Raw genomic sequence first — 12,892 nt, forward strand, 5'->3', positions numbered from 1 at the left:
CGACACTCAATTCAAACTCCCGTAAGATGAAAGCGGAGAAGAACAGTCTACTTTCAGTGAGCAAAAGGAGAGGCAGCTAAAGAAGAAACAAGCCTTCTCTCTAGGGTGCCTGCTACCTGAAAGAAATTTACTTGTGTGCAATTGGTTCATTTGCAAATCTGAAGGTTGCTTGGGGGCCAGCAAATGTTTTAATTGATTGACAGAATTTGGAATGTGTCCTTTTAAATTAAAGCCATAATAAAACAAGCATTGGCATAGCCAATACGTTTCGCTTTTGGGACCTTATAAGTATTTAGTTATGCAGCACAATATCCTTGGTGCAACAACATCAACTGTTGCATGGCTAAACACTAATAAGGTCCCAATGGTGAGATCTATTGGCTATGCCAATGCGTGTTAAGTTTGCTTCTGTCTACCTTTGTGCTGGTCATATCTTGGTCCCCTTCTGCCACAAGCGAGCTGGTCATATCTTAGTCCCCTTCTGCCACAAGTGTGCTGGTCATATCTTGGTCCCCTACTGCCATAAGCGTGCTGGTCATATCTTGGGCCTCTTCTGCCACAATCGTACTGGTCATATCTTGGTCCCCTTCTGCCACAAGCGTGCTGGTCATATCTTGGTCCCCTTCTGCCACAAGCGTGCTGGTCATATCTTGGTCCCCTTCTGCTACAAGTGTGCTGGTCATATCTTGGTCCTCGTGGATGAAGAAAAGGGGCAGACAGAGGCAAGGTCATCTCAGCCTACATTCTTACCTTTTATCACACACCCAGCTCTGGCCAGAGAGAAAATGGGCGCCCTGATCTCACAGCATCCACACTCTAAACGACCAAAGACACTGAAAGAAGAGCTCGAATATCGTATATTTTCACACGTTTTCCTTTTAAATGGGCATGGGGGTCGGTGTTGTGCTGTGTGTGTGCGCTGCAGGAAACTGCCAAAAGTGGGTCACTGGCCGATTAATACATCGACACCGTGAATTGTTAAAGTTGAGCATTTGAAAACGTTGGCAGCCTGCCACCGAAAAACTGAGGGCTTCTTTTCCAACAAGTCAGAGATTGCTGCCATGGCTCCACCTCTCTGCTGGCTATTGTGGGTAAAGAGAGAAACGCTTTGAGAGGCAGGTGAGGCAGAGATTAACAGAATGGACAAAACAAGAGATCCGGACCTAGAGCAGGGAATACATGGAATGAGATGTGTAGCAAAAACAAATTGGCAAAAAAATATGTAGTAGGTGGTAGTAATGGATGCTAAGTCATGTGAGAACCAGTATGTGTGTAGAGTACAATGAAAGAGAAAGAGAATACAAAACAAACACAGCATTAAATACCATAAAACCATTCACTTGGGAACAGAAAAAAAACCTTGTCTACAAAAGTCTTATACTGTAAAAACATAAGAATTATTCCTTGCATAATTTAAAGACAATCATATAAGACTTTTAGCTTAAAATCAAGCTCAATTAGTTTAGATTTTTTTGTTCTACGTAGACAAAAACAGATTATAGTAAGCGACGAATTTACAGTTACTGCAGTTTTCACTAAGGTAAAAATTAAGAATTAGCAGCTCTGCCAAGTTTAAGTCCACCCGAAGTCAATTGCTACAGTCCCATTTTTCAATTGCATTCTGGGACTAGTACTTTTGTTTATCTTATTAAAATGCTAGGACACCAAGCCCCCACATTGAAAACCCCTGCACTGGAGCTGCGAGTACTAATGAACCTGGGAAACTATGGAGTCATTAAAGCATTTTGTCAAGAAAACAATCATAAAAAAACCACTTAAATTAAAAATGGAAGTAGCCAAAGATTTGGTGGCAAGTAGGTTGCTGGAAGAGAACTGCATCAAAATGAAGGTGATGCACATGAAAAGCAGACCTCAAAATCCATCGGAACCTTAAGGGGATGGAAGGGGCTGTTCACATGGCTCCTGTCAAGAGTAACTGAAATGGAAAATCTCATTATAAGGCAGAAAGGTCAATTTGAACAAAAAGGGTTTTTGTGCGGCCTTTAATGCGTGACAGTAGTCAGAGGTGTCTCAAATCCATCTGTTTGTGTTCAGCGTGCATGAAAACATTACAAAACGATGCCCGATTTCACTTTTAATTCAGAACGGACTCAGAACTGTGTGTGTTCTTTAAAAAAAACGAACCTCACGAGTTTTTCATATAGCTGTTTTGGTTTTACTATCGCTGCCTACAAGTACAACAGAAGAGGAGCCAATTTACTGCCAAAGTAAATGAAATTGGAATATGTTAATTTTGATGTTCTCACTGACGACCTTGTAAATCATCCTGATGTCAAGTGCTGGCTTGCAACGAGCTTCAAATGGGAGGTATGGGAAGAGCTAATCAGGGGACTCATTAGCAGAGCACAGCTGGTGCAAATGTGGTGAATGAAGTGTTGACGAGGAGTATCAAGCCATAACTAATAAACGAAAGTTATTTTATTACACTGCATACCAAATCAAAACACAGTTTTCATCATCACAAGTCCTCGAAAGGTTTATTTTTTTTTATTTAAAAAGAGCATGTTTAAAACCTCCAGGGGTCGACTCGACTGATTCTACAAGTGGAAGACTGGTGGGCGGGGAAACATTCAGCAGAAGATCAAAAAAAAAAAAAGAAAAGTTGATTGCAACCCCCAACCTAAAAGGAAGAAGAAAAAAAAGCATTGGACGCATGGCCATAAAAGTAACGGGTACGCGCTGCCGTGAATGTGATTGCGGGGACGAGTTCTGTGGTGTGGGAGGAGTGGAGCGAGGCGCGCTATAAGGGTGCCGTGAGGAAAGGCAGATGGCGAAAGTGGAAGTAATTGCGGCTGTAAGGGTGCCCGCGAGATGGCGCCTGTGCTCGTAAGCGCGCACCCACGCTCGTAACCGCAAGCTCTAGGCCACCACCAAATGCGTGTGGTAGCATTTTCTGAAGCCCTTACTAAAAGCCTCACCAGAGCAGCGCATGCGCTGGCTCAGGCGAGACCCAACAAAGTATATACTAGCTACAATCAGCACATTAGTAAGAACATAACTTTTAAAAGAACTATCAACATTTAAACAAAACTATATTTCCACGTTGTGCAACAGCCTGTGTATGTTATATGGTGTGCAATCAATATTTTAAACTAATGACTTACTTAGTTCAATGAGCTTTCTGTCACAGGCTTGGACCTTTCAGCACAATATATATACACGTCACTAATTCCCACAGGGCACCGAACAGGATTAAAATAAAGTGACCATCCAGAAATACCCACAGATATCTGCATTAACCAACTGACCTGTCCTACTAGAAAAATGAATTTACCACAGAAGATTTTAAGTTGCATTTATTTTTCATTTTAGGTGTGTGCATTATATTTTATATGCAGTTACCTTTAGGTCAAAAGCCACATCACCTACCCCGCTTCCTCACTCACTGGCCACACGCCCATTGTACAAAAGATCACAGTACCCATACTTTTTTTACACGCTTTATCACTGCTTGCGGGAGACATTTTGTGAGAGAATATTCTTTCAAAAACCATTTGGGGAAAGAACAATCTTGCAGACCTTTTTCTCTCGCAAACCTACAACGAGGAGGAGTTTTCTCCCACTGTTGTGTTTTTTTTACAGTTTTTCTAAAGTTTACAAAGCTTGTGAATTTGAAAAAGAAACTTTACAAAGTTGCAATGGAACACCTTTGCACATTTTTACACGCCAGTCCTTCTGTACCTGTTTTTTGAAGCCTTGAAGTTGTAACTTAGCAGCGAAAAGGGAAATCTTAGCACCACCCTGTTGAATTTTGTTCACTGAATGTAAAACTGTATAATTTGACAATAAATCTCGTATATTCCCCTCTGACAGGTCAGAAAAAGAGATGGGAGTTGAGCGTGTTCTTTGTGGGCAACATGCAGCCACCAGGAGTACAAACATAGATATTTGTGATCAGCTAATGATATGTCAAAGACAAGTAAACTGCTACTGCCTGCAACGCATTTGGGGGCATATTACCAACAACTAGCGATAATTTTTGTCTCTAACTTGTTTAGAGACAAAAATTATCGCCGCACATCGGCGATTTTTATCGCAGATAAACCTTGCTATTAGCAAGGTTTATCGCAAATGCGATAAAAAACGCCCGCAATGCATGAATATCGCTGAAAAGTCAGCGATATTCATGCATTATCGAGCAAATGCTCTTAGCCATGTTATCCACCTCCCATTGGATAACATGGCTAAGAACTGCTCAGGGCAGGTGTTAGCTTTTGGAGATATACGCACTTAGCGCAAATATCTCTAAAAGTTGGTAATAGGAGATAGCGATGTTAGCGACTGTTTCCAGTCGCTAACATCTTGGCACGCCCACTTTGCATATCATTAGTGATAAATATCACTGACATGCAAAGTGGGGCCCATGATGGTCGCTATCTCCTATTAGCTGTCGCTAACTGGTGTTAGCGACAGCTTGGTAATAGGGAGATAATTTTATCTCCGCTTTCTTGGCTTTTAAAGCCAAAAAAGCGGAGATAAAACCCCTTGATAATATACCCCTTGGAACCCAGCTTTTCTTTCTGCCTTGTGTTCATTGGATGTCATGTGCCCTGGTGTCCTTACGCCTTCCAACCTCTCAGGCAACATGTAGACTTTGACAATTTGTGAGGCACAGGATTATAGATTCACTTGAGCTAAGCCATGCCCTTAATTACTTGTAAAGGACTCATGATCAAGTCTCTTTGGCCAGGCACGTTTTAGACGCTCCCTGATTTTTTATCCCACTTAAAGCCCTGCTATCTGCAAAGTGCTATTTTCGCTGTCACATTTCCTAGAAGGCCAGCTTGTGACAAAGGGCCTGATTTAAAGTTTGGTCGATGGACTACTCCATGATAAATGTTACAGATATCCTGTCCACATTATATCTTAGCAGTCGGTGCACAGATTTCCCTGTGGTAAAGTATACAGAAAAGTAAAAAAAAGTCTATTAAACTTTTTTTTTTTAAATGTACAAATATTTTATGTTAAATGTTGGAAATAAATTGTATATATACATTTTTAATGCAGAAAAAAAATGCTTCAGCAATAGTGACCTATTTTAAATATAATTATTTTAAAGATAATAAATTACAAATTTCGCAGTTAAATGGGAATATTCTTTTCAAGCCCTCTCTCAATACTCATAAAGGAGTTGATCCCTCCAACTAGAGTTGCCCCACAGACTTATGAATTGTATCTACATGAGGAGCCATATGTTGTGTGACAATCGCAACCAGCCTTTGAAAGAACTAAAATGGAACATAGAGGGCGAAAGTAGAGTGCATGTATTGTGAAATACATAAAAAACATATATTACTGTTAATAGACATTAGAACATTTTTAGCAGAAGTTTGCAATTGCAGAAGAAAATGCTCTCAAACTCAATGAATAAATATTTGACATTACAATTAAATTATTATATAATCTTGCTCGGCATTGTGATCACAGTGAACTATCAAAAAATATTTTATACATATTGAATTAATAGTCATAGATATATTTTCTTGATGTAAAGCCAAAGATTTAAGAAACATGTGAACATGCAGTTATAGCTGAAGATTCAGTTCAACATACGTTGATATTTTTAGATGAAGGAAAACAATTTTATGCACTAATGTTTGTTATGGACCATCATATTTTACCAGTGACCAGTATGTTTGAAGGCACATGGCATTTTTAAACAAATCCACTGAAAATGTTTGCATAGAAGGGTGCACGTATGTCACATATGCTGACTATATGGCATATTTGAGTAGTACTAAGCCCAAAAGTGAACTGATCCGCAAATATAATTAAGTTGCACTACTGGCATAGCTGAATTGCAAAACAGACATAATAAAGCTTCGCTCAAAGCTCAATTAATTTGAAAAAGTTTTCTAGTTTGGTATTGTACTTGGCAACATTGAGCAGCACAACTGTCAGAATTGAGCAGCACCGGAACAAACATGGACAAATCAATATCATGCCCTACTCTAGAAGCCAATGCTTTCCTCTAAGTGAATCTTTGGTAACATTTTGACCACTGAAATTAGGCATGCACTAACCCATGTTCACTTTCACTTTTTGTGCAACATTTGCGGACTACTTGAGCAGTGGCGGCTGCCATGACTCGCAGGTGGCGGGCGGGTGCGGAGGTCGCAAGGGTCATGTTTGCGGGAAGGTGCGCACGATAAAAAAAAAACGTAAAACAAAATATTAACTTTCCCTGCCGCCGGGTCCCACATCTCTGCTCCTGCTCTTCTCCTACTCTTCTCGAGAAACAGGAAGCACAGCCAGGCCCCACTGACCAATCACAGGTTTGCAATGCAGCATTGCAATATGTTTTGAGTGTCCTGGTTCAACACTCAGCCAGGGAACGGGAGCCTGGTCATGTTCTCCACTCAGGCTGTAATGCAGCCTGCATGAAGAAGGCGAAAAGTGCCCATGAGAGGGCCAGCCAAACAGTCATTGCACACGTAGGAGTGGGAAAACCACTCCTCACCTGCCCTACTCCGAGAGCAGGTATGCCCCGCCCACCTGCCCGCAAAGCAGCACAAACATAAAATGATAATAACTACTTCTCACACTGCTTGAAAGCAGTGGGGTGACGCTCCTCCGCCATAGCGGAGGAGCCGCCGTTGGTCTTGAGACCCCTTTATTCTTCTAAAATTCAGATCATCTTATTGCAGGGTACTGTGAAAGTCTTAAATGGATATCAGGTTTGTAAAGTTAAAACAATGGATGCAGTTATGACTTTTTAAAGGCAATGTAAGTAATGTAAATAGCATTGTTGAAATCATTAAAATATTGGTTGTATGTTTCGCAGGAATTATGAACATTATAACTCCATAAGCAAGAAAAATCAGTGGTGTTTCCTCCGCTATGGCGGAGGAGCGTCGCCCCACTGGTTTTAAGCAGTGCAGGAAGTAGAAAAATAAAATGATCATAACTTTCAGTTATTATCATTTTATGTTTGTGTTGCTTTGCAGTCGGGCGAGTGGGTGGTTCTGCGCTGCTCTAGGAGCAGGGCAGGGGAGGAGTGGTTTGCCCACTCCTAAGTGCGCAATGACTGTGTGGATGGCCCTCTCAGGCCACCCATACCAGTCATGCACACTTTCCCCGTTCTCCATTCAGGCTGCATTACACCCTGCAAGGGGAACATGCCAAGGCCCCCATTCCCTGGTTGAGCATTAAACTAAGACGCTCAAAACCAATCACAACTCTGCATTGCAGCATTGTGATTGGTTAGAGGATCCTTGGTGCCTACCAATCACAATGCTGCTTTGCAGCATTGTGGTTGGTCAGTGGGGCCTAGCTGTGCTTCCTGTTCCTCAAGGAGAGCAGAGATATGGGACCTGGCAGCAAGTATTTATTTGAATTTTTTTAGTATGCGCACCCTCCTGCAATCGTGACTTCCCCCACGTGATCCCCATACTCGCCTGCCACCCGCGAGCTTGGCTGGCCACCACTGAGAAAAATAAACTTATATTGTTCTAGAGATGCTATTAGATAACATAGTGCCACCAAGAAAAGCAACCACTTACACTTAATACAGAGATAACTTGTCATTGATAGATACTTGAAATTAAATATTTACAATTCAATGCCACAGGATACATTCAAATTACCTATTTTCTATCATTTGCAGGTCAGTGGAAAACACTGTTTCTTGTGCCAGGCACAATAACCATCAAGTCAAACCAAGCCAAAACACTGGACCAGTTGACAAACAACGAATGCCAACATGTCCGAGCACAATACCCACAGTGAGCGGCATTCATGTGGTAGAGGTCTATGGGCAACGTAGAGGTGCCCCACAGGCTTATGACTTATATCTGCCTGGCTAGTCATATGTTGTGTGACAACCACAACCAACCTCCGAAAGGCCCAAAATGGAACAATGATGCTGAAAGAGAAGTGCCTTCAATGTGATACATAAAAAAAGGGTTTTTTTTTAGTAGGTCATCAAACTTTTTTGTTATCAGAAGATTGTAACTGAAACAATGCTTGCAGATTTTATGTAAAATATTTGACATTGGCATTTAAATGAAATTATTATATAATCTGTGCTCGGAATGCTGATCTCAGAGAATTATGTATGAACAAATATTGTATATATATTGAAAAAATAGCCATTGATCTATTTGCTTGATGTAAAATCAAAGATTTAAGAAACACGTGAATGTACTGTAACTGACAATTAAAGATTCTGTTCAGCATATGTTAATATTTTTAAAATGAGGAAAACATATTTTTGTACACTGGAACATGAGAGAATTACAATAAAGTTTTCTTATGTATATTTCTACGCTTCTATCCAATTACATTTTGTAAAAGAAAAAACAGATTTTATTTGCATATCTAATTGCTGTAAATGATCCCTTTGTGGGTGCAGGGGAACCAATCCACCCCAAAATGACCTCAATACTTTGCCCATGGATTGAAACACCGGAGATGGTGTTAAACCTGAATTTCATGAGGCAATGGTTTTTCAAGGTAAAGTACCACCTACCACATCAGAAATACAATAAATCGAGTAAAGTCCCAGTCAATGATTGAGTTCTATATTGGGCGAGTAAATTTAAAACATTTATTATAAAAATTCATAAGATAAGATAAAAAAATCAGCATAAGGCTACCGTAAAGGCTCTTAGCAAATAAAGTATTTCAAGGTAGAGCAACATTTTCATTATTCGAATTCCCAAGTCAACAGCGAAATCAATAGAGAAACAGACAGCATCCATAGTAGCATCGGAAAGTCTTCCGGCACATCCTACAAATCAAGAGTTTATATAGTAAATCTTCTATTTGAAAACAATAGAAAGTGTAGATTCAGCACGGCGTGAGCAAACGTATCGCATTATTGGCAAATCAGAACACTGTTTTATTTAACATCATATTGCCTCAGCACCATCCCAGTACCTCAATATTGATTCTGCAAACTCTATTCTAATATCATCTGCAGATGGCAGGACAATCTAGTAATAGGAGCAAGTAAACACGGAGGGCCCCTGATAACTAATATGGGGTGCGGGATAGGGAAAACAAAGTTAAGGAAAAGCCACCAACCCCCTATGATACCAGTAGGTTAAGGACAATTTCCCTCCTAAAACAAAGAATGTATGAAGCCCAAAAGGAAACCTACAAATTAAAAACATAATGCATTTAATAAATTACCATTGCAAATTTAATATTGACTTTCCTACAAATATATTCATGTACTTTATTTCAGTGTCATGATATAAACAACATATATTAGTACAGAATTTTGAAATAGATTCCCTGCCACCCGCCGCCCACCTTACCCAGGGGTGGTAGGGAATCTGCTTCAAAATACATGTACTAATATTTTGTTTATATAGGTGTAAATTTGGATTGGTGATTTAATAAATGCATTATTTTCTCAATTGGAGGTTTCCTTTTGGGTTCTACAAATTTTTGACGTATTGAGTCATTTTTCCTTAACCTACTGTTATCATTAAAGTATAGGGAACTAGAGGGCTTTCCTTAGTTATGTTCAAACGTATTACATGCACAACAACAAACTATGATGAATGACCACAGAACAGAGAGCTAGCAGAAGTTCCTTGAAATGTTACATTTCTGTGATAATACTGGAAAGTTTTTCATTTAAAACGGCGTCAATTGGAAGAAACAAAGACAGCTCAGCTTGACTGTGTACTGCAGAAAACATAAGCAATGTAATGTTCTAGGGCAAAAGCATCGGAGACATCCATTTTGAAAAAATGGTGACTGGGCTTAAATAGAGTCCTAGTTAACAAGGTCTAACAAAACACACTTTTATTGTTCATAGAAATTTTGTTTCAAATGGAACAGTACTATTTCAATGTGTGTATGTATATGTGTGTATATATATATATATATATATATATATATATATATATATATATATATATATATATATATATATATATATATAAATGAAAAATAAAAAAATAAAAAAATATATATATATATATATTACCTTCTGGCGGTGTTATAGTTAGGACCTATTTTCCATAGGAAATTCGCAACATTCTATTTTCAATAACTTTGGCGCCGGTTGAATAATCTTCTCTAAAGTTTCAAAACTTATGGCCCGCTCCGGTCCTCTCCTATCCTGAAAGTTTCACGGTGATTTGTCAAGCAGGGCTGAGAAAAAAGGGGATCCCAAAACGTGTTTTCCCCATGCAATTTCCCATGGGAACCTTTAATCGCAGCCACAGCCCGAACTGCTGAGCGGAATTACACCAAATTTAGCAAAGAGGTAGTCCTTGGTTCAGACTCATGCCTTTTTGTTAAATGGTGTAAAGCTGTTCAGTAGTTTTTTAGATATTAAAGGAAAAAATACTTATGACAAAAGTGTGGAACACCTGAAGCCATCTTGATTAGAATAAAGTGGTATCACTTAAAACATTTAATTTGCAAAGGAACAAAATGAGGGGCTTCATTTTGCAATCAGAATTATGATTAGTGCTGCAGAAAGAAAAAATAGGGCACATTTTGACTTCTCAAATCCTCTTCTATTTCATTAAAACATTCTAGCATGCAGACTGAAACATGCACTTTGAATACCAGCAACAGACTTCCCTGGTGAGCAGTAGCTTTACTACAGTGATCTAATGAGCAACTAGAGTGATAACATTCTGAATTTAAGGCAAATGTGTGAAACATCTGTATGCCTTCTTGATGGAATCAAAGTAAAGAAACTGAAAGTATTTCCTACTGAGGAGACTGTAGTAAATGAGGAAATTAGGAAACTTCATAACAAATAAGTCTCCCAAGATGGCCACCAGAGACAAAAGAGCCCAAATGTAGCACAAATATCACCCAAATGTAGCCCAAGTATCGCCCAATGACAGAATATCCCAGAGTGTTCTAAAGAACAACTAAAGCGCTAACAGTCTTACTTATGACAAAAGTATGGAACACCTGAAGCCATCTTGATTGGAATAAAGTGGTAACACTTAAAACATTTAATTTGCCAAGGAACAAAATGAGGGGCTTCATTTTGCCATAGCAATATGATTAGTGCTGCAGAAAGAAAAATTAGGGCACATTTTGAGTGACTTCTCAAATCCTCTTCTATGTCATTAAAAACAATTCTGACATGCAGACTGAAACATGCACTTTGAATACCAGCAGCAGACTTCCCTGGTGAGCAGTAGCTTTACTACAGTGATCTAATGAGCAACTAGAGTGCTAACATTCAGAATTTATGTCAAATGTGTGACACATCTGAATGCCTTCTTGATGGAATCAAAGTAAAAAAACTGAAAGTATTTCCTACTGAGGAGACTGTAGTAAATGAGGAAATTAGAAAACTTCATAACAAATAAGTCTTCCAAGATGGCCACCAGAGACAAAAGAGCCCAAATGTAGCACAAATATCACCTGGATGTAGCCCAATTATAGCCCAATGACAGAATGTCCCAGAGTGTTCTAAAGAAGAACTAGAGCGCTAACAGTCTTACTTATGACAAAAGTAAGTAACACCTGAAGCCATCTTGATAGGAATACATTGGTAACACTTAAAACATTTAGGGGCCGATCATGATCACTGAGGAGGAGGGAACGTCCGCATGGGCTGCGGCGTTCCCTCCTGTACGATTAGGATGTGACCGCCACCCTGGCGGTCACATCCTCCATTACTTACATTGCGGCGGGTGCGGTTTCAAGCTGCACCCGCAGCAATGTAAAAAATGCAGGTGTTGCATTTGTATGCAGAAAGAGGCAGGTACCGTGCGGTGCCTGCCGCTTTCCGCATACAAATGCAGGGGGGTACCATAGGTACCCCCCATGTGCACCCCCCACCCCCACTTCACCTAGGGGGCCCGCAACGGGCCCCCGAAGTGAAGTTACACATGCTTTTCCATGGCGGAAAAGCCGCCGCGGAAAAGCATGTTTCCCATCCCATCCTAATCTGGCTGGCGGTGTCTGAGAGACACCGTCACCATATTAGAGCTTTTCCGCCGCGGTTGTAAGCCAACCGCGGCGGAAAAGCAGCGGACGGAAACCAGGACCCACCAGCCATCCTAATGTGGCGGTGGGTCTTTGGTGGGTCCGCAGCGGATTTTCCGCATCCTCCGGGCCGGCGGTGGCTTCCGCCGGCCCAGAGGATGCGGAAAATCCGCTATCCTAATAAGCCCCTTAATTTGCAAAGGAACAAAAGAAGGGGCTTCTTTTTGCCATAGAAATTATGATTAGTGCTGCAGAAAGAAAAATGAGGGCACATTTTGAGTCACTTCTCGAATCCGATTCTATTTCATTAAAAAAATTCTGACATGCAGACTGAAACATGCACTTTGAATACCAGCAGCAGACTTCCCTGGTGAGCAGTAGCTTTACTACAGTGATCTAATGAGCAACTAGAGTGATAACATTCTGAATTTAAGGCAAATGTGTGAAACATCTGTATGCCTTCTTGATGGAATCAAAGTAAAGAAACTGAAAGTATTTCCTACTGAGGAGACTGTAGTAAATGAGGAAATTAGGAAACTTCATAACAAATAAGTCTCCCAAGATGGCCACCAGAGACAAAAGAGCCCAAATGTAGCACAAATATCACCCAAATGTAGCCCAAGTATCGCCCAATGACAGAATATCCCAGAGTGTTCTAAAGAACAACTAAAGCGCTAACAGTCTTACTTATGACAAAAGTATGGAACACCTGAAGCCATCTTGATTGGAATAAAGTGGTAACACTTAAAACATTTAATTTGCCAAGGAACAAAATGAGGGGCTTCATTTTGCCATAGCAATATGATTAGTGCTGCAGAAAGAAAAATTAGGGCACATTTTGAGTGACTTCTCAAATCCTCTTCTATGTCATTAAAAACAATTCTGACATGCAGACTGAAACATGCACTTTGAATACCAGCAGCAGACTTCCCTGGTGAGCAGTAGCTTTACT

At 40.1% G+C, this 12,892-nt stretch overlaps 1 protein-coding gene across 1 annotated transcript in view; it reads left to right on the plus strand.

The window, feature by feature from the left end:
- Window positions 1–8,281, plus strand: part of SUSD3 (sushi domain containing 3) — a 295,748-nt gene extending 287,467 nt beyond the window's left edge. The window contains exon 5 of the mRNA XM_078662411.1: window positions 7,628–8,281. Coding sequence (XP_078518537.1) covers window positions 7,628–7,826 — 199 coding nt within the window. The 3' untranslated portion in view covers window positions 7,827–8,281. The remainder of the gene's footprint in view (window positions 1–7,627) is intronic.
- Window positions 8,282–12,892: the final 4,611 nt, after the last annotated feature.

Source organism: Lissotriton helveticus, chromosome 9 (genome assembly GCF_964261635.1).
Source record: "Lissotriton helveticus chromosome 9, aLisHel1.1, whole genome shotgun sequence".
Lineage (NCBI taxonomy): Eukaryota > Metazoa > Chordata > Amphibia > Caudata > Salamandridae > Lissotriton > Lissotriton helveticus.